Source organism: Erithacus rubecula (assembly GCF_903797595.1).
Source record: "Erithacus rubecula genome assembly, chromosome: 8".
NCBI lineage: Eukaryota > Metazoa > Chordata > Aves > Passeriformes > Muscicapidae > Erithacus > Erithacus rubecula.
In genome coordinates this window covers 9,626,533-9,654,266 of record NC_136659.1, presented here as the reverse complement: position 1 = coordinate 9,654,266, position 27,734 = coordinate 9,626,533, and the positions used below count along the sequence as shown (strand labels likewise).

At 39.7% G+C, this 27,734-nt stretch overlaps 2 protein-coding genes across 5 annotated transcripts in view; both read left to right on the top strand.

Annotated features, from left to right (window-relative positions):
- Nucleotides 1–2,341, top strand: part of HECW2 (HECT, C2 and WW domain containing E3 ubiquitin protein ligase 2) — a 96,208-nt gene extending 93,867 nt beyond the window's left edge. For both annotated transcript variants that reach the window (XM_079311404.1, XM_079311405.1), the window contains exon 28: nucleotides 927–2,341. In XM_079311404.1, the coding sequence (XP_079167530.1) occupies nucleotides 927–1,038 (112 nt within the window). In that variant the 3' untranslated portion in view covers nucleotides 1,039–2,341. The remainder of the gene's footprint in view (nucleotides 1–926) is intronic.
- A 10,538-nt stretch (nucleotides 2,342–12,879) lies between these two features.
- Nucleotides 12,880–26,952, top strand: STK17B (serine/threonine kinase 17b). 3 transcript variants are annotated; one of them, XM_079311440.1, is made up of 8 exons: nucleotides 12,880–12,989; nucleotides 15,030–15,188; nucleotides 18,741–18,953; nucleotides 20,604–20,748; nucleotides 21,009–21,135; nucleotides 22,004–22,052; nucleotides 23,348–23,527; nucleotides 25,265–26,952. In XM_079311440.1, exons 2-8 carry the CDS (start codon nucleotides 15,067–15,069, stop codon nucleotides 25,545–25,547), a joined length of 1,119 nt encoding a protein of 372 aa, XP_079167566.1. In that variant the 5' UTR covers nucleotides 12,880–12,989; nucleotides 15,030–15,066; the 3' UTR covers nucleotides 25,548–26,952. The 3 variants fall into 3 exon arrangements, with proteins under 3 accessions (XP_079167566.1, XP_079167565.1, XP_079167567.1); XM_079311439.1 differs by having other exon boundaries at nucleotides 12,882–12,989; nucleotides 15,033–15,188; XM_079311441.1 differs by lacking the exon at nucleotides 12,880–12,989 and adding an exon at nucleotides 16,068–16,129 and having other exon boundaries at nucleotides 15,063–15,188.
- The last annotated feature ends 782 nt before the right edge of the window (nucleotides 26,953–27,734 follow it).

Below are 27,734 nucleotides of genomic sequence, written 5' to 3'. Positions count from 1 at the left end.
CAGTTTCTCTTTGCATCATTTCATCCTCAGGAACTCATCACATTAATAGTTACATTATTTATTTCACTAGAGCAGGCTCATCCACCACAGTCTTTTAGAAAGTACCATCTTTAGCATGCTCTGAGGTCAGGCAATGATATCCATGATTCCACTATGAAGAGAAACCTTTGTTATCTCCCTTTTCATTCCCTGGAAGAGGTTTTAAGAGACAGTTCCAAGTGTGTCAACAAACTTGAGGGAGATGGATTTCAAAATCTGAGAAATAAATTGCATGGTTGCTCTCTTAAGAAAGCTGGGTGGTTGCTACAGGTTTGTGCATGGTTTTGTGTAATTCTAAAAGCTGCTGGCCTCTAGGGCAGGTATGTCCATTGGGAGTATCAGCACAAGCAGTAACATCTCAAGAACGTCATCCATATGCCAAGGAAATTGTAGAAGGAAAAGCATCTATTTTTTCTGTCTTTTACCACTGTGGGGTTGTTTCCTTTACATCTGGAGATGTATGGAAATATCTTGTTTATCATTACAAATACAGTATTCAAGTATCATCCATACAGAAAAGAAAGGTTATGTCTCAGAAGATGCATTTAAAACCAAGGTTTCAGATCAGACTGTTTGAATTGTACTATGTCAATTCTTCTTTCTTTTCCTTATGCACATTTGATGGATATAATTTATCCCATGCCTTTTGGACTGTCAGTATGTTTCTAAAGAGCTTCATAAATGCTTCTTACATGGCTTATTTTAATGAGAAAAAAGCAGATTAAACCTCACTACCTGTTCAGTTGGAAAACATCATTTGACAGAACAAAGTCTTCTAAAAGAATACTATCTGCCCATCTCTGTTCAAGCACATACCAGTCTGTGTGTTCTCTTTTGAACTTCTCAAATAATGCACTTCTTCACCTCCTCTCTCTTTTTCCCCTCAGGGCTCACACTTGTTTCAATCGTCTGGACCTTCCCCCTTACCCATCATTCTCTATGCTATATGAAAAACTGTTGACAGCAGTAGAAGAGACAAGTACTTTTGGACTTGAGTGATACACAAACCACAGTGCCCAGCTCATTGGACTTTTGTGGATCTGTCTTCTCAAGGAATGAATGAACTTTTGTATTGGATTTCCTAGAGGAAAATTGTTTCATGGTGCAATTCAAATAATGAAGTTCCATGAAGGAGCTTGTGAAGCAATTAAAAAGCATTGTGGTAGTGGCAGAATTCTCAACAGTGAAAATAGAGTGTGCCTGGTGTGCCAAGGAAAAGCCAAGTCTTGCAATCCATGGGTTTTTGGGATGGCTACACTTCTTAAGTTTATGTTCTGAGCAAACCAGAAATGTGATGCCATGTTGTGATCCATCTGGCTACTGCAAAACTGACATGTACCCAAGGACTGGATTTCATCAGAGTTGTTGCATAGAAAATTCAAGTCAAAATGTGAAATCATTCAGCCCCTTACCTACCCAGTAAATTATCAAAAAAGCATACAAATGAACTTTTATAAATTCTTTTTTTTTTTTTTTTTTTAATTCATGAAGGTACATTACTTTATGCCATATGTTATAACAGCATATCCAACACTTGCTTTACTTAAGACTACGAGTGCCTGCATGGGGAACACCATAGAGCTCAAGTTCCTGGGGCAGAAGTGAGTTGAGAGGAAAGTCAGCAACAAAGGAGGTAACAACAACAGCTTGTGCATTAAGGAGGTTTGTGGAAATGCATTTGCCAGTGGTGTATATGACAAAATATGAGCTGTTACAATGAACTTAATAACTTAATAAGACTGATTTTATGCTTTATACTGCATGGAAACTATTTTAAGAAGAAACTAGCAATTTATCACAGCATATCAGGAAAAAACCCTAACACAGTGACTTCTGTTTATTTTTATAGGTTCATTATATTATGTTTCTTAGAGTGTAAACAGGAAAACAAGCAAACAAAAGTGTTATTTCTGTTTTGTCACTTTCCATGCTTGAACAGACATTCTGCTAGTGTTTATTCTTTAAGCACTCTCCGGGGAAAAAAATGCCTTTTATTTTTATAAGAGTAAAACAACTCCCGAAAATATTTTGCACTGAATGTACCAAAGTTGAAGGGACATTATGATCTGACTGATAGCAAATTGCATCACTATCAAATATCTATAAAAATGCTTAGGAACCAGGCTTTCTTCACAGTGCCATGTCTATAGATATCAGGACTGTGCACATAAGTAATAATTTTATAATACTATATGTGATATTGTAATATGCATTTATTTTAAATGCATCCGGGTCATTTTTCATGCATTGGATAACTTAATGCAGTGGAGTTTAATACAGATATTTCATATGCTCCCCACAACTTTTTATTTGTACAGCACTGTAAAACACTAGCTCATTTGGAAAACCATGAATAACTTCTTTAAGGTGAGCCACTGGTCATAATGCCACTGTCCTGTATCAGTGAACACCTACAAGATGTAAACTGTTCGTAGTGTCCAAGCTTGCATTTTCACTGATAGTTTTCTTATCCAATGTTATTTGAAACGGTTTTTATGGCATATCAAACACTGCATGGACACCAGTTTCTTTATGCTTAATTTTGCTGAAGTACACGAGGCTTGCTTGCTTCTATTTTTGGTACTTTTCCTCCAGATGGTCTTGTGGAACACTTGTGCAGCTGCGCTCCATTTCTCGCACAGCTGCTGTCACGCACTGCATCCACCACATTTTAAAATTCCTGGAGTTGCACTTGGATACTGGATGACAGCTCTGTGCCAGCCCTTTTGGTAGTGCAGAGAGCCCTGTTCTGTGGGAAAAGTAGTTTTTGAAGTAACCTTCTCACTTTGGAGGCTCCTGAAGGGGCATCTGAGGGCGGTGTCCTGCTTATTCTGGTGGGAGGTGTTTCCCAGCGGAGCCGAGCATCCCTGGAGATGTTGTCAGCAGAGAGACTCCACCCTCCGAGGCAGGAGGCAGCTGCAGCTGTGGTGGTGATTGAGAAAACCCTTCAGACTTACTGAGGAAATGTCACATGTGCAGAGGAAAAGCAAAATCAAGGGGAAAGAATTCTTTTATTTCAAGAATAATTGAGCTTCTGCATGACATCTGGGACTCTCTTAAGTAACGTAGGTTTTCTTAGGCTACTTCTGGCTGGTATGAAGTAGCAAAGAAAATTCCAAACACATCACCCTGTTTCTACATGTATATTTATCAGTCTTTGCTAAGATTGCATGTCACGGGTCCTAATGCACATCCCTTTTCAGAACATGAATGAGCAGTAGGCAAACTGACTTTTCAGCAGGTCACTCCAGCATGGCTCATGTTTCATGGGATCCATTCACTGAGTAGCTAAAACTCTGGCACTCGGAGCAGAAGGCAACTTCTGATTGGTTGAAAGACTACAGAATTTTCATTTTACAATACTGTGTTATCTGTGGTCTTAAAAAAGAGATTTCCCAGGTGGAAACTGTATCTACAAGTTTTGAACCAGATACTCTTTGGAATGAAAAGTTTAAATATTTGGCACAAAGTAAGTTTCTACTAGTTTGCCTTTTAAGTTATGCTTTTGTACAAAACTAAAACAATAAATGCATCTTGTCAATTTTTATTTAAATATATCTACTGCAGCCATTTGTTCTGTATTTATGCATGTAAAAATAATTGAAATCAGCCATGATAATCCAGTATTCTGTAAAGATGTGACAAGGCCATGAGTGGGGCAGCTGTCAGTTAGAAAACAGGTAAATAAATTTTAAAAAATCCAGAATCTTTGTAGCAGGAGAAGTTGCTGCTTCCTCCTGTGCTGCCAACATCCCCTGGGGGACTCCAGAAAAGCTGAGTGGAGCCTGAGGTGTCAGCTGGGAACAGCTCCCTGTGCTGCCTCCAGCACTTGGCTCTTTGTGACAGTGTGAGTGATGCTGCTGCTCTAAAGGGATTAGCAAGGAGGGAGTACAGGAAAGGAAGCCTGAGCTTAGTCAAATACCCACATCTCCTGGCAACTGCTTGGAATGTTCTCCCTTTGGTTCCTGTTAAATGTGTCCCAAGGGAAAGCCAGCTTTCATGTCCTGCAGCTGACTGCAGCAGGCAACCTGGATGCTGTTGTCTATGAGCTTTTCCAAAGCCCTGTATCTCCTCAGAGCTTTTCCAGATGGTGCTAAGGAGCTTTGCATTTAGGAAGGAAAAAAGTAGATGGAAGAATCCCTTCAGCCAATGGCAGCTCATACTAACTTAACCTGCAGCATCTCCATCACACGGAGGCTGGCAGGGGATGTCCCTGCAGGAATTTAGGTGAGGGCCCCGTGTTTCCTGCTCAGCTGGGAAGTGGAGCTGCACACCACCAGCCAAACTGCAGCTCCCAGGTCACTGCAGCCTGGGCAGGCTGGCAGCAGAGTGGCCTCTGTCCCCTCCACCCCAGGGCCAGCCCCTTCTCCCCAGGTCCCAGCAGAGGTGTGCTTTGCTCACCTGGTGCTGCTGGCAGTCAGGTTATGGCACTCCTACATACACCACAAAAGCTTGGAATCAATGAAATTGTGCAGTGTGGCACCTGCTGAAGCAAGCAGCCACGCATTCAGAGTCTGCAGCCAGCAGCTGTGAGGGGAGTGGTGCCTTTGCCCACAGCAGGCAGGGCACAGCCATCTGCCACTTCTGTCACACTGCCAGCAGCACCTGGCAGGGCAGGGCAGGACAGGAAAGCCTTTCAATCCAGACCTTATCCCCCACCCCCTCCCTGCCTGCTGTTTTTCCTCAGTTTTCATCAAATATTTGCCTGCTTTTGTTTTTAAGCATAATTTTCATTATCCTTGTACTGACCCTACCATAAAAAAAGTTAATATGGCTTAGAGGGTATGTGGGGTGAACACTTCTGCATTCACAGGCCTGCTCATGGGCACCACATGAGCTCCACATGGCAGCAGTTAACCCCAGGCACACAGGGGCGGGGAACATCTTTGGGAAACTGAAAATCCAGGCAGCAGCATCCTGGCAGGACATCACACAAAGCTTCTGGTAGGAGCTGGACTGGCAGAGCACCCGACTGGTAGTTTGCTCAGCTTAAAATTATAGGAGAGAGAAGAGGCTTGTGGTTTCTTATGTATTTTTAATCCTTTAGAAAAAGTTTTAAAACAAAATCCTTCTGAAGCATTTTCAATGGTATCATCTGGTTGTTAAATGTAATCTCAGCAGTATTAATTGCAGATGTTTACTGAGTTTCTGCAGAGTTTTATGGAGCTGCTTGAAGCACGCTGTCTCTGGACTGAGGGAATCCCTTTTCACATCAGGGGAATCTTCAGCAGCTGTGAAGTGTGAAGAAGAATGGCCAGTGTTAGTTTACTTCCCATAGCATAAAACCAGTTACTTATTTCCAGTGAATGAAACTTATCTGCTTTAAGTTATATTAATAGTGTTGTTTTTCTTGCTACTTTTTAATGTGGAGGGTTAATGTATTCCTGTTAGCACTAATGGGAATTGAGCAGAAGGTTGATCTCCAGTCATTAGATGGCAGATGTAGCTTTCATCTACCGTTGTTTCCCCTTCTCATCCTTTTTTCTCTGGGCAAGCAATTGAACTCCAAGCAAAATCTCAGAAGAATTACTCAAAGATGGCTTCTTAAACTGTTTGTGTTTTGGCTCAATTATGTGCTGTAAAACAGAACTGCAGAAATGCTATGAGTTGATTGGCTCATCAGTTTAAGTAAAAAATTCTTTACAATTTTGTTAGTGCAACTGCAGTGGCTGCTGTTGGACTAGTCTAAACTTTTCCCTAAATATTTTACAAAAAAAAAGAATTTGGGAGGTTGATTTTGAAATTACTTGTTTGCTGGAAAACTAAATACACATTAGATAAATAATAGAGGAAAATAATAACTTCATGGTAAAGGCAGTAAAACCCACTTTTGTTAGCAGTATGCAGAATTACAATGCTGACCACCCAAACACAAAATTTTCACAATGAAAAGTGGTTTATATTCTGCATGTCTTCCAGATAGACCATAAACTTCATAGTGTTTCTGTTCAGCTTTAGACTGACTAATTTTGGCATGACACTGATACTATTTAGGATGTTCATTGCTAGGAAATGTTTTTTATTTAAACATTTTCAGTATTTTTACAAAATATTTTCCTTTAAGACTACTTCATAGGCTCTGCTCAGGGCCATATTATGCTGTAGGTATTTTAAGGTAAAATCATGATTATTTGATAATTCTATTTTGTATAACTGACCTTCTGGCTGCTATTTATAAAGATTCCTCCTTGGTAAAAGGATGACAGTCAAGGACCCCTGGAATGGTTACAATCCATTGAAGTACCTGTATGTATTCAAAATGCATTTAAAAATACCTCCTGAGGACTATGTGAAATAGTTGCTACACTCCTTGATTAGCCCCTTTCAAAGTCAGTAATTAAAAAATTGAACTTGTTTTTTTTCAGATTGCATTGCAGAATACTTATACTAAAATTTTAACTAGAGATGTATTCTGACAAATTTCTCAAAGCTATGATGGATGTGAATGTCAATCCTTTCACCTGTTAAAAAACTTCAGAATAATCACACTTCACCTTTTGATTTTCAGTTGTTTCTTGTTTTCAGAACTTCAAGAAACTTCTCATTAAGCCCATATTAGGAAAAATCCTTGCCTACTTTGAGGCTTTTGTTAAGCACTCAGGAGGTATATTGTTCAACTAATTTAACATACTTTTGTGCTGACATCGATTAGCTTTTAAATAGACCTACAGAACTCCACAGGACTCTGGTCTCCCTTATTCTGGGCTGCTTTACAAAGCCATCCATCCTGTCCCTTTTGATTGCACATAATCCTACAATCACCCAGAGACAATTGCTGACCACCTACACTGACTGTAGCTGTAGTGTCACAGTAAGGCTCTGAGTTTGGTTTTGTTTTCGAAAGCTGCTCCCTCAGTCCAGAGTCGACAGGATCACTGTTACACTGATATCAAGACTGAGAGGTTTAAGAAAATTATTCACAAAGGTTTTTTTGAAAATAGTTGATTCGGTGTCAAAGGGTAAAATGTCTTTTAGTTTTGGTTCTGCAAAATTAATGAGGCAGGGGATTTTGCTTGCAATGTTTTATATTGTCAGAATTTGTGGTCCACATGGGCTGCCCCAGGCTGTTGGCCTGATGGATGCAGAGCCTTTGCAGTGAGGCAGGTGATGCTGATCCAGAAATCACAGCAGCAGCAGATCTGTTCCTGCAGTGAGAACAGTGCCTTCCACAGCTGGAGGCTTTCTCATGCAGCCCTTGAACTGGACTCTTCCCAAAAGCTTGTTCTATCTGTGATGCCTGCTAGTTGCTATACAAGCAGCTCATGACACACTCCATTGACTATTCATCATCTTTCATTTAAAATGAGGATTACATTTTTCATAGTTAGAAATGCCCATCCTGCAGTATAAGGTCAATAAAAGAGGATTTTTCTGAGACAGCATCATACTTGATTGCCGTGCTGACTGCAGTCAGACGTTGGAGCTCACTAATTTTAAAGTAGATTACTGTATGAATAAGAAAAAAAAATCTCTGAAGCCTCATAAATAATTCTAAGGAGGAATGTAATTGTAGGTAATGATGTAATGCTGTAATGATAAGGCAGGGCAGTTCCATGCAGATACAGCTGCAGTGAAGTCTGAGAGTAGGCACAGAAAAAGGACTGCACTTTGAGGACAGGCAGCAGGACAGTGAGCTGTGATGACCCCTGGGATATAAAACAGGACACTTCCTGCTTGAAAATTAGGCTATGATAATGCACCTAGGAAAGAATGACTGTTCATCCCAAAATACATTGGTGCAACTGCAAGATGTGCTTTTAACTGATTATTAGCTCTTGAAAATCAAAGTACACAATCAGAAAAATTACTTCTATGTGGTTTGGCTTTTTGATTTGTTTTATTGTGACTGAGTTGGTTTTGTTTTTTTTTTATTTGGGCTATTTTCAGGAAAATTAAGGCTTCTAAATAAAATAAAGGTGGTGTCTGGAAGCCCTCTTTTGTTTGTGCAACTAATGACTGTTTATGACTATCTGCATTTGGCAAGGGATACAACTTCTGATAAGAGGTTAAATCATCACAACCAATGCTGACTTTCCTTTCTAATGTGATGGGCCAAATCGCTAATGTTTAGATGTGTCAAAATGCAGATTTTTTTTTTATTTTAAAGATACTTGATGTTTGCATTATGGTTGTGTAAGAACCATGCATTTCCACAAAGACAAGGATTGATGTGGCATTCCCAAAGCTTTATTAGGGTAATTAGAATATTCTCAGTGACCTAGGTAGCTTTAGCCAACTGATGCAAGTCGTGATTCCATTCACACTCTAATGACATTATCCAAACAAATACAGTGTAAGAGAGTGGGAGGGTTTCATGATAGGTTTCTGTACCTAAAAGTTGACCTGGTTTTTTTTTACCAAAAAGACAAGACTATTGAATGAATCAAAAGAAGAATTCCTTGTGAGTTTTTTTCTTCAGCATGGTTACTGAAATGGTAGGAGTTTTATATAAACTTGAAGTCCTAAATGAGAAGACAACTCTCATGTTGAACCATACTGGTTCAATAGTTCCATACAGCAGGACATTTTTCTGCAATGAGTCTGCAACACTCAGGAGACTGCTGTTTATTATCAGCATTGCAGGGAGGAGGAGAATTATGATAATATTAACTACATAAATCACATTTGGAGGATGCTTTTTCTTTGCACGCTGTTTTTTTCTGGGAATGACATAGCCTTGAGGGCATCCATGAATTCTGATCAGCAAGGCTGCTTTTTGAATAATTGACTGAACATTTGTACTTGTAAGGGCTGGTACAGTATGGAAAGGGAGATCTTTAGGGGAAAAGAAGGTACTGAGGGATGTGGTGTGGAATACTGCTACCCCCAAGTCAGTCGATGTTCCTGCCCTTGCTAGGTTACAGTTTGGGTATGCATGTTTGAAAGTGTCTAGAGTTTTACAAGTTTTTGTAGTGGGGATGCAGGCATCCAGAATCTAACAGGATTATAGGTGCATCTTCCTCATTTTTGACAATTACTTGATATAATTTTATACCAAGTTCTTTGTTTTTAAAGAATTTCAGGCACTGAGAATACGGAGTGCATATTTATTTCTAAGCTTTAAGTAGAACACGGTGTATTTTTTAATCCTTTCCATACTTTTCAGTTAAGTGTTCACAAGACTGTATATCAAATATAATTCCAAATTTTTCTATCTTTCTACAAGCCAGTTTAGGTTTCATCTGAATTTGGTACATACCTTTCACAAAACACTAAATGGGGAATACATGCTTCAAGCATTAAGATGGTTTCCCTCCTTTTCCCCATTTACATTGCATTACATTTCATTTACATTTCATGTTTTTTTTTTTTCAGAGGCAGAGAGAACAGATAGAAAATGTGTTGAGTGTGTTACAGGGGCACACAATGTGTGTCATTGTGCCTGGCTTCAAGGAATGTACTATAATGTTTGACTGCTCACAGATTTACATAATTTGAATACAGGACTGTTGTGTTGTATTCCCTGTTACTCAAAAACATTTGGGAAAAAGAATTTTCTGTGTATAATTTTATTTTCATACTGATCTCTATTTTGTTTAAGACCATGTTTCATCATGAAATCACTTAATTAAAATAAATCTTCTTACAAAACCCACTTTGTAAATCATCTCTTTTATTGTGCCTCTGAATATACTGTAACACCCCTTCTTAAGTGAGTACATTTAGATCATTTTGTCTTTTGCAGCATTTAAAAACCTTTAGAGAAACCACAAGATGCTCTTTCTGACATCTCCTTTGCTAAGTGATTTCTGGTGGCCTGTGGAGTCTGACATATTACAAATCATTATTTTGGAAGTGGAGAAATTAAGGATTCTGCAGCCATATCAACATAATTTGAATATGAGCTACATATGAAAAAACCCAGGCCTATGACAAAGCACCAGGTATCACAGCCAACACTGGAGAGGCCTGGGCTTTGTGGAAGAGCCTCTGCTTTTCCATGGAACACCAGAGCTGGCAGCAAAATACTTCCAGCAGTGGCTGTAACACAGGAAAGATCTCTTTTTCACAGGGAAATACCTTCAGGAGGAAATGCATTCTTTTGTCTTTAATGAAAGTCAGTGGCCCCCACCAAATATTTCCTTCTACTTCTCTAAGACATAATGCTGGTTAGAGTGAGAGAAACTGGTTTTTAATCAGCTCTTAGGGTTCTCTTCACCACAACACAGCCCAAGGAGAATGGTTAAATGGCAACTTGTCACTTCTGTGTGCTACACAGACTGTTTGGAGAATCTGATTCTTCCATTTTTAAAAAACCTCTTCTAGAAGGTGATTTTGCATTCTCTTGCTGCTACTCGAGATGTGGTGGAAGCTACCCTGAGTCATTGAAGGAGAGCTGCTGTGGGAAGAGCCCTTTTAGAATGTTCTATGTTGTCATTCTTGATGCCAGACTGATATTTTCACCCGGGTCACTGATAACTGATGCCACGTAGTGCACAATCACTCACTTTCCCTTACTGTAAACACTGGGGTTGGCTGGAGCTGGTGCTGGGTGACACTGAGGCAGCTGTGGGAAGCAGTGCCTGGGTGGAATCCTGAGATCTCCCACTGCTCTGAGGATTCCTTGTGTGAGAAGGTGGTGAAGAGATTTTAGCATGGAAAGAATCAGATTTTTTTAATGACGTATATTAAATAAAAACGAGTTTGAGAAGGCTCAGACACTCTGAGTTCCCAGATCTTAATGTTGTGTGCTTGTCCCCACCCCAGTGACACAGTTCCCTGCTCAGAAGGGAAGGCTGCCACCTCTTCACTCCAAACACCATCAACCTGTGACAGTCCTAAGCTGAAATCAGCGTTCCTTGAGGGAGCTGGGCTCTTTCCACAAGGCTGGCTCCCTAAAACACCCGAGGCTCTGATCACCGGGGGCTGTGCATCCAGCTGTGCCAAATAGCTGCTGATCAAGTGGGAATGGTTCTTTCCTGAAAGCCTCTAAAGGCTGAAAAGAGCAGCAGCTTTGTAATGGATCGATCATCTAGGTAAGCTAGAGAAGTAACTAAGAACGGGAGTTATGAAGCTAACACCTTTAATTGCTATTTTTTAATTATCCCAAAGACCAGGTGTATACATTAGGAATAATAATAGCTCATGATCTCCTACTGTTGTGACCTTCAGCCTATCCATTCCCCCTTCTCCACCCTTTGTTTGTACTTCTTGGTTGTGGTGTATCTAAGTAAAATTCCAAAGTCCTTAGGGTGGAGTCCTGTCAATTATACCCTTCTCTAAGTGCCATTCATGTTTCTATGGCATTACAGAAACAGATAACCAAGAGTACAATAACATGCATGTCATGAAGCGTTTTTGGTATTGACTTGTTTTTCAAGACTTAAAGGAAGAGTAGAGCAAATCCTGAAGAGCATCAGCAAAGACAAAAAAGCAGCTAAGGAGACAAACATAAACACTGTCATTTACTTCTTGGCACCACGTGCTATAATAACCTAAAGCAGCTTAATTGTGGGCATCATTTAAATTTACTCTGCGGCCCATTTGGTATGTTTGGAATGCTGCCTGCTTTTCATATTGCACAAAGAGCACTTCTCAACAAAACCAATCCTGTCCACATGTTGTTATTTTTATTTGACAGATGTATTTCAAATCACGTTATAATCAAGAAAGGGCATGATCTGGAACCCTGCAGAGATGGTGGAACTCTGTGGTAGAGTGTAAAGATTTTGGACTGCTTTTGTCAAAAATATCCACAGCTCAAAGTGCTAAAAACCCAGATGGAAGTTCAAGCAAGCAGGAATTACATGTTTTTAGTAGGTACCTCAGTGTGGCAGCTACATGGTGTGACAGTTTCTAGACTCTTCAAGAATACTTTCTGCTTTCTTATCCTCATTTGTTACTTTCATCTTAATGCAAACCTTGCTGTGACAGCGTGACTTAGGCACTGTAATAAACACAGCAATTACCCATTTCCCTGGCAGTGCCATGGACAAACAGAATTAACCCACTAACACTAATGGTGCACTGCTGAATTAAGTACACGACTCTTAAACTCTTATGCTACATTACTATCACTGCCTTCATGACAGACCTATTATAAAACGGATGTTTGCAAATTTCTAGCTCGTTGGATTGCTTCAGAGGAAATCAATTTGACAAACAAATTGCAACTATTTTAGAACTCTTTCTAACTTCAACTTATTTCTGAGCCATGCTTTAGGCTATTTCGAGTCCTCGGAAAGAGTCTTTGAAACCACAGGTTACAGTCTTTTAAGTTTTGGGGTTTTTTTGTTTGTTTTTTTTTCTGGTGGACTTCTCACGAGGCTCTGAAGACCCTGTTTCCACTTGCATGCATGACTAAGAGATTGTCAGCCGTGCTCCGTGCGAGCCGCGTATTTCTACAGCAGCACTGCCAGCGCTCTGTTCCGGCAGCCGTCGGTGGGGACGGGTTTGCGGCTCGGTTTTTAGCTGGCCTGGGCCGGTGCTGTGCTCGCTGAGCTGCGTCGCTCGCACAGCGGCCCCTGCCCCGCCACGGCCCGCACCAGGGCGGAGCGGCAGCGCTGCACAGGCGGCTCATGGCCCTGGCTGCCCACCCGGGGGATGCGCGGGATGCACCGGCACCTGCCCCGCTGCTCCAGCGCTCGGGTTTGGCTGGCACACAGCCCCGAGACCTGCCATCGGTGCCTTGTGGCCCGAAGCGGCGGCTCCGCGCCCCGCGCGAGGTGCCCGAGCCCCGGCACCGCCGCTCCCTCACGGCCGGGCCGGGCGCCGGCGACACCTGCCGCTGAGGGCCGCGCGGCCGGCAGGGGGCGCTGGCCGCACGGAGGCGCTCCCGCCAATCGCCGGGCCTCCGGGCGCTGCGGCTGGGCGCGGATTGGCTGTTCTGCCGGGTGGGCGGAGCCTGCCGCTCGCGCCGCCGGGGCAGCCGATCCCACCGGGTTGCGCCTTTCAAACGGCGAGAGACGGCGAGAGAGTGGGAGCGGCGCCGTGAGGGACGGCGGGCGGCGGTGAGTGTGCCCGGCCAGGGGGGAAGCGGGGAGTGTGTCTCGCCAGGGAGCTGCTGTGGTGTGCTGCTGGCTGGGCGCGGTGGAAGCGCCGTGCTGCCTCCCCGCCCGGTGCCGGGTCGTGCCGGCGGCAGCGCCTGTGAGGGGAGTCGGGGCCGTCCCGCGGGGACCGGGGGCAGTCGGACCTGTCCCGCTGCCGCCCTCCGTGGTCGTTCGTTGCCAAACATCTTCTCGGCCCGGACCAGGGACTCGACGTCTTTAGAAAGGGTTAAAGGAGCTGACTTTTCTCAGTTAAACTTCCCTAGTTTAGTGGGAAGCCTTTTTTTCCTCATAGTTAGTTTAATCTCATTCTCCTGAGTAGATTAAGTGCCTCTTTGTGGGTTTCTGCCTGCTATGGATATGTGTTGTTCTCTATTCTTGATGATTCTGAGGTAAAAAAAGGAGATGTGGTGTCTTACCCGAGGAAAAATGTCAAGGCAACGTGAGGCAGAAGTTTTGTACGAACTATGATGTAAAAAAAAGGCTTACGTAATAAGCTCGGTAATGGTAATACACTTGATAGTGGTGAGCTCTTAATCAGTGAGGCCAGTTATCGAACACAAATGGTTTTCTGCTGAATTACAGCGGGAAGAAGATACAGTTTAGGGGTTAAAGTTATCGAGTGAACACAGCCCTAAGGAGAGTCATGTAAAATTTCAGACATCAAAATCGTCCTCTTAAATGGTAAACTGTCATATAATTGCGGGAGAAGGAATGCTTGCTGGTTACACAGTGAGTCAAAGACTTGTTTATTATACTGTATTGTGACCTTTTCATAATTTCTCAAAGAAGCTATTTCCTGCGTATCAGATGATACTTAAAAGATATTTTTAAACTGTGCAGTCTGGGCCTTTTTTCTGCTAAATCATGTACAATGGTTTGAATCCAAAATAGTTCTAATATGAATATCCACGTTCCATCCCACATGGGAATGTGAACAATGCTGGATGGGTACTGGGTTAAATTTGGATCATAACTAGTTCAAGTGCTCCCCCAGAAGTGTCTGACAGTGCATTTCTCTCGTTTAAACTGCAAGTGTATTTTTGCGAGTTTGCTGTCTCTGAATTGTAATTTGCTTTATTTATTTTTTTCTTGCACTAATAAAGATAAACCTGCTCTTTAACTTAAAGAAGCCATCAATTAATACTTCTAATATCCTTCAGTAACCATTTTCTGCCTTGCTTCTGCATTTCACCTGAAGAGATGCTTCAGGCCTATGAATGTGAATACCAAACCCCCAGTATTTTAATTTGGTTTGGTTTTGTTTTTTTTTCACTGTAGTAGAAATGATGTGGGTGGGTGTATCTTCATAATGTGCTGTTCTACTGGTTTATTAAGGTAATTTAATCAGGATTACTACATCATTTGATTCTAAATGATCTGAACTTGCAAAGAGGACCTTGTCCATTCATGCTTCTCTCTGACAATTAACTCAGCCTTAAAAAGGAAACTTAGAGGAGCTATGAGTGAGCCTAATAACAAATATGAATATTCCACTGGGAGAAGAACACCACTTTGTCCTGTTGTTTGTCCTGTACCTATTACTGCTGTGTTGCAGTTAACAAACAGGAAGGAGTTTTGGTAAATTCCCCCAGGAACAAGTATCTGTTAAAAGAGTAAACTTAAAGGAAGTGTGGAACTTAACGCAGAATCCAGAGAAGAGTTTCAGAAAGTTAAAGAAAGGTACATCTCATTAATAGTTAAATAGCTATTAGCATTTTTATTAGAACTAAAGCTTATCCCTAGTATCTCATGGATATGCTCCAGGGAGAAAAAAAAAAAAAACAACCCAACTTATCTGAAGTGTTTACATTATTAAATTAGCATGTCTTGATTAGTATTCCATTCAGGTTTTATTTTTACAGTGATTAAATGTGTTATTTTCAGGCTGCTGCTGAACAAAGTTCTGGCTATTCTAGTTTTATAGCCCTAAACTCATAATATTTGTATACTTTCCTGTGCTGTGACAATGGAATTTCCAAAACTCTAATTGTTTTGTTTCAGCAGGTGACTGGTAGAAGAGCAAGACCTGCTCTTGACAATGTCAAGGAGAAAGCTGGAGAATAAAAGCCTTTCTGGCTTGTTGGCCACATCTCTGCACACACCAATCAAGACAGAGAACTTCCACAATTTTTATATGCTTGAGTCAAAAGAGCTAGGAAGGTAAGATTATTCCTATTTATTTTATTTAAGCAAGAGGAATTTCTGCTGTGAGAAAATTCTCTGTACAACCAGGCAAGCTGTTATGGTAGCAGATGGAGAGTGAAGTCTGCCCCTCTCCTTCCCTGTCCCCTTCTTTGCATCACAGTGGGTTCTTTAGGGAGCAGGAAAAGGGACAGTGAGGCATAAGTTGCCATCCTTTTCCATGTCAGAAAGATTTAGGATTATCTTCTTTTCCTTGCCTAGTCCACATAGATTTCAGGTACATGGCCTATACAAGAGATGACATGGGGTGATACTGTAAGACAAAAAATGAGGATTTTGAGTTGGTTGTCTCAGGTGTTTGGGTGAGTTTCCTGAAGTCCAGAAAACAAAGACTTTTTCTCTCCTTTTCCTAACCTCAAGCAGTTAGACTGAGTTTCAAATAAGCTGCTGTTTCAGAACAGTTTTGCAGCTTGCTTCTCTTGCTCTTATTTGCAACAGTAAAACAACAAAGCACCCAAAACCTTTGGCATTTATGATACTGTTTCAGACATGAAGTGATGAAATTGGTGTGTTAATTCATACCCTGAAAGTACTCAGTGCATTGGGTGCAAAGCCATGCAAACATGATGCTGTGATGATGTTTCCAAGCTCCCTGAGCAGAAATATACTGGGTCAGTCCCACAGCTGTGCCATGCTTGCTCTGCTGCATAAGGATCCTTTGCACCTGCAGCTCCTTCTGTCAGCAGAGGTGCTCTTCTGCATGTGGTTTGTGAGCTCTTCAGCCTCCACTGTTCTCTTGGGTTTTTTCTTATTTTTCTACATGTGCTTTATCTGGTACACTTTTATAGGAGTGCATGTTGCAGCCTGTAACTTTCTTCTTTTCTTAACTTTTGTCAGCTCTGCTTTTGAATTCTAAGCTCTACAGAAGCAGTTTATATGCAGCACCCTCTAGAACTCAGGTATTGTTCCAATGCTGGATTTTCAGACTCTGCATACTTGTGAGATGATGTCTAAAGCAAACAGAAATGTAATTTTGTGTGAATTCCAGAACAGAGTTTTTTTTTTCTGTGCATGCAAAACCAGGAATAACCAAATAAGTGCCAAGATACAAGAAAAAAGGAAGCAGAACTCTGCTTTACAAACATACTCATGATTTCTTCTGGCCTAACTACATGTATGTTTTAGAGTGTATAATGCTTTTAAATGATGTCAAATGCATCTTCTTTGTAACCTGTCTAAAGGATTCAACATACTTTAGTTTTCACTTGCAGTTTTCTTTTTCCTGTTGAGATCATGTAGTAAATAGTTGTCTGCTTAAGCTTCCCAAGCCCCATTTCTTTCTCCCACACCCTTATCTGTTGGGTCCTTTGGTATTTAAGACACTGACTCATGAAGCTGGCAGGTTAGGTTCTGTTCAGTGGCTTCAGTAGTTCTGTCCCTGGTGTGTGCATGGCTTGGCTTCTTTTGAAGTTAGTTAAATTTCTGTGGTTTCTGAGATGAGATATGAAAACATCCTGAAATCAGTTTTTCTTGTAGAGCTGGGCTCTGAAGGGGGCTGGTTACACAGGCAGGAGTGGGAACTGCTCCGCTTGCGTCAGTGCAGCATTTCCGAGCTCACTACTTTTGTGTTTCTGCAGCAATTTCCACAGCTCTAAAAGACTTTTTTGTCTTATTTTTCGCCTTAATTTTTGCCTTAGTTGGCACACTACTGATACACAAGTGGAAATTTTTACATCTCAAATCTGGAGATATCACTGAGCTTTCAAAGTTCTTAAACCCACAGCAACCAGAAGGAAGATGTGCCAAAACTACTGGGGAAGATCTTGCTGTTCTCATGAAACTAAACTGGTTCCCCTTTGTTGATTTTAGAGACACTTTCATGGTTGGCAGGGCTGATGTGATGTTAAAAAGAGAATGTAAGCTGGAAGGGGGAGTGTTTTCAACTTGGATGTGTTATGAAATTGAGCTGGGTAGCTTCAAATGCTCTGCAATACTGAGCTGGGTTAACAATTGGGAAAGAACGTGGCTGTTTCAGGCTTACAAATAGTTGCTAAGGTGAAGAGTGTGCATGTATCAGACTAAACAACTTTCACCTCTGAAGTTTAGTGCTTTCAAAAAAGCATAGACAAAATGTACAAGTAGTTGATGTTGAAATACATGATGACAAAAGGACTGTTTTGTTGAATTTTAAGTTATTGCAGTATCATTCAAAGTAATCTTTTAATAGTCAATAATTTGGGCACTTTTTTGCAGTTATTTGCAGAGGAATTTTTTTTTTTTAAGGTGCTCATCCCTGTTTTGGTTAAATACTGAAATCCCCATTTTTTTAAAAAAATACTTGTTGTTTGTTTTTAAGAAATGTTCCTTTTAAGCACCAGAAGAAGGCAAAGCCTGCAAGGCAATGTGGTATTTACTACTAAAGAAGCTAATTTAGTTTAAAGAGCAGAGCTCAGAGAGATCATTCTGAGCTGTTTCATTATGTTTGTTCTTAGTATGCTGTGGTAACAAAAAATAGAGGTGGACAGGCTTTTTTTGAAGAGATAAATGTAGATTGTGTACTTTGTACATAGCTTGATACTGTTTTTAGAACTTGACTCAGTTTATTGCAGCCTTTCAAGTTGTTTTCCTGTAAATAAGGTTTCTTGTACCATTTGAAAGCACTTTGCATGTATGCAACCAGGCATTTCTGGGAATGCAATAGTAGTGGCTATAAAATTGTTTTTTTCAGGAGTTTGTAACTTGACTTTAAAAACTGCAGCTTTTTCTTCCTAATTTTGTAAAGGACCAGCTTGGTGTTTTAACTACAGTACATGGTTTTCTTCTAGAAACATTTTCTTGCCTAAATATGTTTTTGTTTCCATACCTAAACAGTTGGCTAGGAAAAAAAGCAACACACTGTGTAACTGTAATTGAGGAAGAGAATGCTAAGTGGTGGGTGCTTTTCTATTAAGATGTTTTGAAACATTTTGCAGATACCTGGGATTTTTGTAACAGTACTGCATGGTTTGTGGAAGGAAATTCTCTTTATGACTAAATTTTTTTTCACTGAAAACCTCCTGCCCCACCCATGTATTTAAACTTGCTTTATTTTCCCTTTTCATTCTCTGCATTTCACAGGGGTTTTCTTTGTTTATTATTGTCCTGTAGGTGTTGTAATGAGGTTGAGGTTTTAATATCTTGCCAACCTTAACAGAGCTATGGGCAGCCTGGTAAGACCTCATGGCCAGCCCTGCTTTAAGCAGGAGGTTTTTAGAGACCTCCAGAAGTCCTTTTCAGCTGAATTATTCTGTGAAGTGAGAATGTCCCTGTAACCTGATACTCTGATTTAATGTTTAGCTAGGCTGTATAAAGGGAATTTTACTGGGTCTCACCAGAACTTCATCTAGCTTAGAATCCTCCTGCAGTGCCTGCAAGTGAATGTTCAGGAAACAGTGTAAGAGCAGGCCAAGCATGGCATTTCCCAATACATTTTTGTTTGTTTCCAATTATTTGCTATGTCTTCTTATTTCTAATGTAAATTTATGCAGTTTTGATTTCCTGCATCTCAATGTCTTCCCTTTTATTTTGTAGAGGAAGATGTGCTGTGGTTAGAAAATGTATAGCTAAATCCACAGGTCAGGAGTATGCAGCTAAATTTTTGAAGAAAAGAAGAAGAGGCCAAGACTGCAAAGCAGAGATTCTGCATGAAATTGCTGTCCTTGAATTAATGAAATCCAATCCTCGCATAGTAAATCTCCATGAAGTCTATGAAACAGCAAATGAAATCATCTTAGTGTTGGAATAGTAAGTATGCCTTCATCAAATGTTCCATGTTTGTAGGAAAAAATCTTTCAATGTATTAATTTTTTTTGCATGAGTTGCCTGAATGCCCAGAGGGATTGCAACAGTACCCTGGATACATTATGCTAATCTTTCATTATAATATGCTTTGTATTTTTTTTTATAGGATGTTTCAGGCAAGTTGACTGGAAATAATGTTCTTGGAATACCATAGAAGGTGTTGAGTGCTTTGATGCAACATAGATCACAAAAAAAAAAAAAAGTCACTGATATCAAGTAGACAGATTTCAAAGAGGTTGAGCACACCCATGCCTGTAAACTTCAATTTAGCACTGGGCTTATTTTGGTGACTGAAGACTTACTTTCTTTGTTTTGAGCTCCTCAATTTAGTGGTTTTGTCGTTTAAAACTGACTTTTGGAGCATTTTTCTAAAAAAATCCTGTATTTTTTATGCATGTCAGCTAAGCTTTTTATTAGCTGTGAAAAATAATTTTAATTTGGGAGTTGAATTTGTATTATCTATCATATTTATTGTATGTGTAAATTTTTGTGTGGAATGTAAGGAACAAAAATAGAGCCTGTGAAATCAATTTTTTTCTCAGCTTTAAATCTCATGTATAAAGTATTTGAAGTGCTGTTAATGGTGGTCTCTGTACACCATGATACATTCTTTGGAAAATTTGAAGGAATTTAGCTACATTTTATCTTAAAAAACCTCTTTTCCCCTGGAACTAGATGACCCCTAACATACTATTTGTGGTTCTAAGGCGTTTTTTGCAAATGCTTTTCTGCAGAGCTTTTAGCTCTTTACCCATCTGGGTGTCCACCCATCCAGACCATAATGTAACTTGAGTGCAGGAATACTGTGGGAGCCAGTGCTGAAAACCTTGTGAGAGTTGAAATTCATGGCATCCTCTGCCCTTCCCTTCATGTCCACGTGTCCATAAAGTCACCTAGGGGAGGAATTACTGACACCCCACTTAACCTCAGCAGGTTTGTGGCTGTGTTCATTTGTTTTGTCCTTTATCTGACTTTTCAATGGGCTCTCATTTTGTTAGCAGTGAAGTTTAGGCTCAGTGATCTGTAGTTTTGAGGAAGCCATTCATCCTTGAGAGAGAGACTTCAAGCACTCAGAGGAGGCTGAGTAATGATCTCAAACCCAGCCTGAAAGGAGACAGCTGACACTGCAGCCAAGTGTAGGAATAACTCATAAACCACAGGAACACAGATATTTCCATGCAGCTTTATGCTGCTCTGAATTATTTATGAACTGGTCTCATGGAAGAAATTTTAGATTTGACTTAAAAAGAAAGGCTTCTTTGATTAAGGACTGATGATAGAATTCGACTTCTGGAAGGCATCTTCTTGCTTGAGGGGACCAGAGCATTATGAGGTTACCAGTCAAAGTGCTTTTTACTGTCTCAACTGCTGTTTCAGGCTAGAAAGAAAAAAAAGCATCATCAGACTTTTTTTCCCCTTTTCTAAGTGTTTAATTAAAGTGTTTTAGTGCAAATATGTAAAAAAAAAAAATATTCCTTGCCTCTTGTATATTGCAGATACATGTTAGATAAATATGTGCTATTGAAAACATTTTTCCTCGCTTAAGTTTCAAAATTTAAACTTAATGCATAGGTGTTCTTGAATGTGTTTCAGTGCTGCTGGAGGAGAAATATTTGACTTGTGTGTCCCAGATCTGGATGACAGAATTGGTGAAAGGGATATTGTAAGGCTTATAAGGCAAATACTTGAAGGACTTTGCTGCTTGCACGAAAACAATATTGTTCATCTTGATTTAAAGGTGAGGCTGCAACAGGCTCTGTTTTAGCACTTGAATTTATTATATTCATCAAAGTAATTGGTTAAATACATAAAAAAGATGAAGAGAAAAAGGAGATTAAGTGATACTAAAATGAGATTAAAAGGATAGAGGTTAAATATTTTTTAAATAGCACTTAGCAATAAGTATTGCATAATAGAAGCTGAAGTGCCATTTAGTATATTGGGCTTTTTTTTCAGATTCTATTTTATTAATTAGGAATGCAATGTTTTCTATTCTAGCCTCAAAATATTTTGCTGAGCAGTGTCAATCCTCTTGGTGATGTAAAAATTGTAGATTTTGGGATGTCCCGGAAGCTTGAGAATTCCAGTGACCTGCGGCACATCATGGGAACAACAGAGTATCTTGGTATGGAGGGGCAGCTTCACAGCATCTCGTGGGCTTTTGAGAAAACAGGAGCAGTTCATGTAGCACACTTAGCAATTTACAAGCTGATAAAGAACATCACAGGACAAGGCAACATGTTTTGAGCTGCTCTGTAAGAGCAGTCAACAAAAATTTGCACCAAAATCCTGAATTAATAAGTGCATCTCTCAATTTTATAGTGTAGTATTTGCTGTGATATTGTTTTGATGGCTGTTAAATTGTTCTGATCAGAATTGAAATACAACATTAGCATGCACACAAATGTTCTTTGAAGTAATGTACCATCTTTAATGGTGTGATGATTTAATGAGATTTAAAATATTCCTTGGAAAGGGAAAGATTGCAGTTTAACACTTGGCCCTCTCTGAGGAACAAGTTTCCTTTGTGATTTGCCAACACTCAATATTAAGTGCACTCCATTCTGCAGTGAATGACTTGCTGCCTAGGCTGTGCTAACAGCCATGTTGCTAAAATTGGCTTGGTCATCTTGTTTTGCAGTTTTAACATACTGAAGGCTTTATTCAGTCCCCTTAAAAAGCTGTATAATTCAAAACCTCTTAGGAGAAACGTTTATGTGCATGTATCTGATTAGAACACATCTTGAACCTTGGATCAAGTTCAGGCCATGCAGTGCCACTTCGGTGTGAACTGAGTAAACATCCGTGTCTAGGCAAACGGAAATACCTTTTTGCCACCCTTGTGGCTTGGAAATAATAAACCTAATTATTGAAACTACATGTTGAGTCTCATAATAATGGTTGTTAAAAGAATGCCAGAAATGTAGTCAACAACTCAAGGCCATTTGAATAAGATATTTATTAAAACTTTTTTTGTCTCCCCATCTCTTTAGCTCCAGAAATCTTGAACTATGATCCTATTACTACAGCTACAGACATGTGGTAGGTTTTGATTTCATTTTGCTGAGGTTTGGTGGGACCCCTTAACAATCTAAGGGCCTGATGCAGTTTCATCTGGCTTCCAAGAATCCCCTTCTGTTGGTGGGATGGCTGAAAGAGGGAGGGAGGGATGGGAGGGAAAGAGGCCCTCAGGATGTAACTCAGGGCTTACAGGAGTTTTTGGATTTGTTGCACACTTAATGGGGAATGCAGGTGGCTTCTGAGCCTGTGTAGGATAGGTGTTTGTTCTGAGGGAATAACAACAGTGGCTGGATAACATACTTCAGGTATTACTTACTCCTGGGTGACATGCTTCAGGTATTAGCTACTCTAGGACACTTCCCTCCCTACTTTTACATTGTTAAATAATTTTTTGTAGTAACTGTAAGAAGGATGTAAACTTCCTACTTCTTATTTTTAGAGAAATATCTGCAGAATGAATCATAAAAAATGACAAGTACTGTGAACTGACCCACAACTTTTATGAACTATGTCAAAGACTAGCTTTGAAATGTTTCCTTTAAAAAAGGAAATAAAATCTTCAGCATCTTTATTAATAATCACTGTTAAAAGTTGCTAATTGCTCCTTTGAAACCCTCAACTCATAATAATAACTAAATCTGTTCAAGAATGTTTTTTTTAATCATGTATTGTTTCCCTGCTTTTGTGGAGGGACATAAAATAGCCCCATCAATGTTCTGCTCACAATGACAAACCCAGCAGCTGCATGTTTCCACACTGTAATGAGTACTAAATCCTGATCTATCAGATCACAAGAATGTTTTTATTATGCATCAAGAAACCATATTAAGATTTATAATTAGATTGCATGATCTGTGGTACTCATGTTCGTGTTCATAGAGGTTGATTTAAAGCCTTTTCTGTCACCCAGAATAGCAGTGAAAGATGGATTTTATTTGCATACAGATTAGAAAGTCTGTCTTTTTTGCAGCTCTGTCACCCAGAATTGCCATATGTCCCAAGAGTGGGCTGTGTAAAAGTGGTATTTCCTTTTCCTAACAATCTCAGTTGGAAGAAAAGGGTATATTGAAATTAAACAGTTTTCAAAAATCCCTTCGTTGAGATATATGCACGTACACCTTTCCTTGTGTGTGTGTATGTGCAGTCATGCTTGAATCACATAAAATTGAGGTGTAACATGTTTGCTGTAATTCTGAGTGTGTCAGGAAGTTTGATCTGCAGCACATAAATATATGCAAGATGTATTGTTTATATTCTCTAGTAGCTTTATGCATTTTTGTTCTTTAGTAGGTTTATACATTGTGTTCTTATTTCAGGAATATTGGTGTCATCTCATACATGCTCCTGACACAAGAATCTCCATTTGTGGGAGCTGATATTCAAGAAACTTACCTTAATATATCTCAAGTTAATGTGGATTATTCAGAAGAAACATTTTCATCAATTTCACAGCCAGCAAAAGACTTCATTCAAAAACTTCTCATAAAAAATCCACAGTAAGTAGCAAACTCCTCCTGGTAAGAATCCTAAATTTGTGGAGCATGTAGAAAAAGTGAATGTTAATTTATGTACTTCAATTCACTGATAAAATCAGTTTGATCTTTCATAATGCATTGGTATTTTCAGCTGGATAGTTAAAAGTGCAGGTTTATGCTTTTCCATAATGTGTGAGAATAATCTTGGATTCAATGTCTGGCTAAAATTGTCAGATATTATTTTTATTATTTTTGCAGATAATGTTATTACTAGTCAGGCTTGTTCTTTGAGATTTTTTCGGTTTGAGTTTCTTTAAATTTTCATTCAGATGACAGATTTTTCACAGATTTTATTAAAGTATACTCTAGAAAGGTCATATTCTTTTTAATTATTGTAGTTTGGAAAGGCAATGCAACCTCTTTGTAGTGCTTTCTCATTTCCTGACTTTTATCTTTTTACTTAAATACATCTCTTATTATATATTTACACTTGGCAGTGTTTTGCCTTGTTCAGTCTTCTAAAAGTGTTCTCAATGCAAAGTGAAAATTGTAAGGCACACTCCCTTTAACTCTGCATTCTTTGGGAGTTCAGACTCTGATCAAGACCTCGCAAAGTAGCTGAACTTTGAGAGGTGAGCTGGTCAGGAGTTACTGATTGCAGTGCTAGATATTGTCACTTGTGGTGACACAGCAGTCCTTGTCATCTTCAGAGAGCCTCCAGCAGGCAGGAGTGACCCTGCCTGGCTGAGGGAGGCTCCTGGATAGGAGGAGTCATGTCTGAGGAATCCTTCCTGTCTTAACATCTCACATACAGATCTGAAATGATTCACGAAACCCCAGTATCATGAGGGAATCTTGTCTTTCATGGTTGTGGAGCACCTAGAGAAAAGGAATCAATGATGAAGAACCTGCTTTGATAACTCTTAGTGTGGACCTGTGGGATATTTGACATTCTGTCACAATTATTGCTCACTTTCTCCTGGGCATCTCAAGAGTCATTATATCCTCAATAATCTGCCTTTTGTTGGTTTTTTTTTTCCCATTCCAACTTTTGATGACTATACCTTGAGTTTTAAGAGGAAAAGTCTGTTGTCAGAAAGTCAACTCTATAAAGTTACACTTCTCTGACTAAAAAATATTCCCATGTTTTGGTGGAGTTGGGGACAAGTAGTGGGTTCTTATTGCCTTGGAACCAGTTTTTCTGACAAGTTTTGTGGAAGTTAACAATGCAGAACACAACTAGAACTTCAAGTAGCACTGTACTAGGTTATCCAGAGGAGCAATTTTCTGCATCTGGTTTGTTTGGTAGGATCTACATTTTTAAAGGATTTATGCTAAATTAATTGCAAGAGTAAAACACTAGAAAATGTCAGAGTTGATGACATCCCGTTGACTTGGCTATCCTTGAAAGCACAATAACTGAATATTCATGAGCTTCACTATTGATGGTGTGTATAAAACCTACGAGTTTAAAAGCAAAAGCAAGTGCCCATTTATGTGTACCATGATGAAAACATTTCCAGGGACTATGTTCCTTGTTCTGATGAAAACTTACTAGCCTTAGGGTAAAACAGCCACTAAATTCAGATGCATGTAGCCAATACTTAACTGTGTTTTGTAGCGGCTGAGGTAGGGGTGAAGACATGCCAATATTGACTCTTCAGTGTCAATTTTGTTTAGGATTTTTAGCATCAGAGCTATTTTAGTTTTTTAGTATTGGTGGAACTGACTTAGCATCTTTCCCTTTCTCCCTGGAAGGGACAGGCCCACTGCAGCAGACTGCCTCTCCCATTCGTGGTTGCAGCAAGGGGAGCTCACGCTCCTGTGCAGCCCTGAGGAAATTTGCTGCTCCTGCCAGCTGCCAGGACACAGCACCAAGTGCTCAGAAGAGTGGAGTGTGAAAGGCAGCTGCAATGGCAGCTGCAGTGACAAGGAGGACAAGGAGAACATTCCGGAGGACAGCAGCACGCTCTCCAAGCGCTTCCGCTTCGACGATTCCTTGCAGCATCCCCCAGACTTCGTGACAGACTTTGTGTGCTAATGTGTCACACAGACTTTTCAGGAAGTGAATTCAGTATGATCTGTTCCAGTGGTGAAAAAGGGTTCTGGCTTGCCAGTTCATGCAGATCATTGGCATACTGGAAATGCACTTTGATTCTTTTATGCTGGTGCCTCCTTTTCTATCCATTGCTGGCAGTGGATTTAACTCCTGAGGAATTGGAGTTGTTGCGCCAATAAAATGAATTATTTTTTTTAAGAAGATATAATTAAATATTTTTGCACTTTTCAAGTTCTAGTCAAAAGATGGTACTAGAGTGAAGAAACTGAAACCTGAAAATGAGTTTAAATATAGCCTTTGCCAAACAATGGCTGAACACATGCATGCTATTAGGACTACTCTTAGTAAGAAAAGGGGAAGGGAAGCAGGGAAGCTGAATCCTGCTGGTTTACTAGAGTTGCTTGCTGCCATTCTCACCACTTTAAATAGAGAATAAATCTGGTATGTTTTGGGACTGTGGTACATCTGTTGGGGCCTTTTGGAAATCTGTTGTCCCTCTAGGATCACTAGTAGTTCTGTCTCATACATCTGGTCCACTTGGGCATTCTCATGCATGTTCTGTGTTGTTATGCTGTGTTGGATCTCTGCAACACTTGGCATAGAAAATGGATAGATTGTCAATCCTTGGGCTTGTGGTCCTTGGCTTCTTTACCACAGATTATATTTGAAGATGAGGTCTCTATGCTGATGTGAATATTTGAACTTGGTGGTTTGCTTTTATGAAACCTCTGAAATAGTATAATTTACCTGTATTGATTTTTCCTTATCTTAAACAAAACCCAAAATAACCCCCCCAAAAAAACCCACACAAACAAGTCCCAAAACACAAAGCCTCTAGTTAAAAGGAGTAGAACTGAGTAAACTGGAAATAACAATTTTTACCAGTGAAACTGCAATTAAGAACTTTTCTCTGTGCCTCTCTAATGTAGTAGTGCATTCTGCTGTCAATTACTGTTGCCCTTAATTACTCAGCTTTGTGCCTTCTCTGAGAAATGGACTGCAGTGTGTTAGTATTTAAAGACAAACTACCTAGTAATTGTTTTAAGCCTTTAAAATTGGTTTAGCTAGTGGTATTTTTTAAAGTTCTGTGCCTTCCACTTGTTTCTGGCTCTGAGGTAATAATGCCTGTGTCTTAGAGCAAATGTCTTAGAGCAAATGCCAGTTGTGCCTTAACAGCCTGAAACTAATGTTCATAAAATAAGCTCTTTAATCATAACAGAGGCTGGGAGCCTTTTTGGGCAGTGAATTTATTAAAACCCTTACAGGTATTTTGAAAGTAAATGCCACTTTAAAATATTTTGGGATTTTCCACTCCTCAAAGCTTAAATTTAATTGTCTTTGAATTGGATTTGATTTCTGTAATAAAATACCACAATCTGATAATCTTTTCCAAGTGTGCCTGTGGATTTGTCAGTAGTTGGGCAGTTTGGCATTTTGGAATATGATTGAGCAGTGAAAAGTTATGTTTTTTCTTTCTTCACACAAGCAAAGAGCAGGTTTTTCCCAAACAGGTTTCAGTATAAGGTGTCACCATAAGGCATGGGGGGATTCAGGATTGTTGTCTTGGTTTGGGGGATGCTCATGTTGACAAGTGGAAAGCAGACTGAGATGTAAGGCATGTCAAACTTTTCAGCTTGTGTTTGTCAGAAGAAGTTCTCCAAGACTTAATTTAATGTGAAATGAAGTAACAGGTTTGTTGAGCAGAGACAAAGCTGGGTGTGAGGGAACCACACCAGGTATCCTCCGTGTATTAACTCTCATGAAGCTTTTTTCAGTGATTGTATATATAATTACAGAATTACTTTGCAGGAGGCAGCTGTTGGATTGTGCTCAGGTACTTTACACCTTTACTATTCAAAATCCTTGGCTTTTCCCAGTTGGAGTCTTACCTGACCTTTTGATTTTTTTTTTTTTTTTTCTCACCATCATGGACTCCAGTTTGAACTGAGCAAGGTAAAAATACAAATTGTTCAATAGATACGTAGAAGATTTAAGATAAAGAAAAAATGCCAAAAAGCTGATAAGGGTAAGGGTAAGATAAGGGCAAAAAAAGAATGTTTAAAAAATTGTTACAACTTAAAATTCTGCCCAAATATTCCTGAATTGAAATTACAATTATCTTTTAGCATCTAGAAAATAAAGCTGATAGCATATGCCAGCACTTTATGA

Excerpts from the sequence above, each read along its gene's own strand:
- STK17B (XM_079311440.1), top strand. The coding sequence starts at position 15,067 with ATGTCAAGGAGAAAGCTGGAGAATAAAAGCCTTTCTGGCTTGTTGGCC. Across the intron at positions 21,136-22,003 it reads GGGAACAACAGAGTATCTTG|CTCCAGAAATCTTGAACTAT; the intron begins GTATGGAGGGGC and ends CCATCTCTTTAG. Across the intron at positions 23,528-25,264 it reads CTTCTCATAAAAAATCCACA|GGACAGGCCCACTGCAGCAG; the intron begins GTAAGTAGCAAA and ends TCTCCCTGGAAG.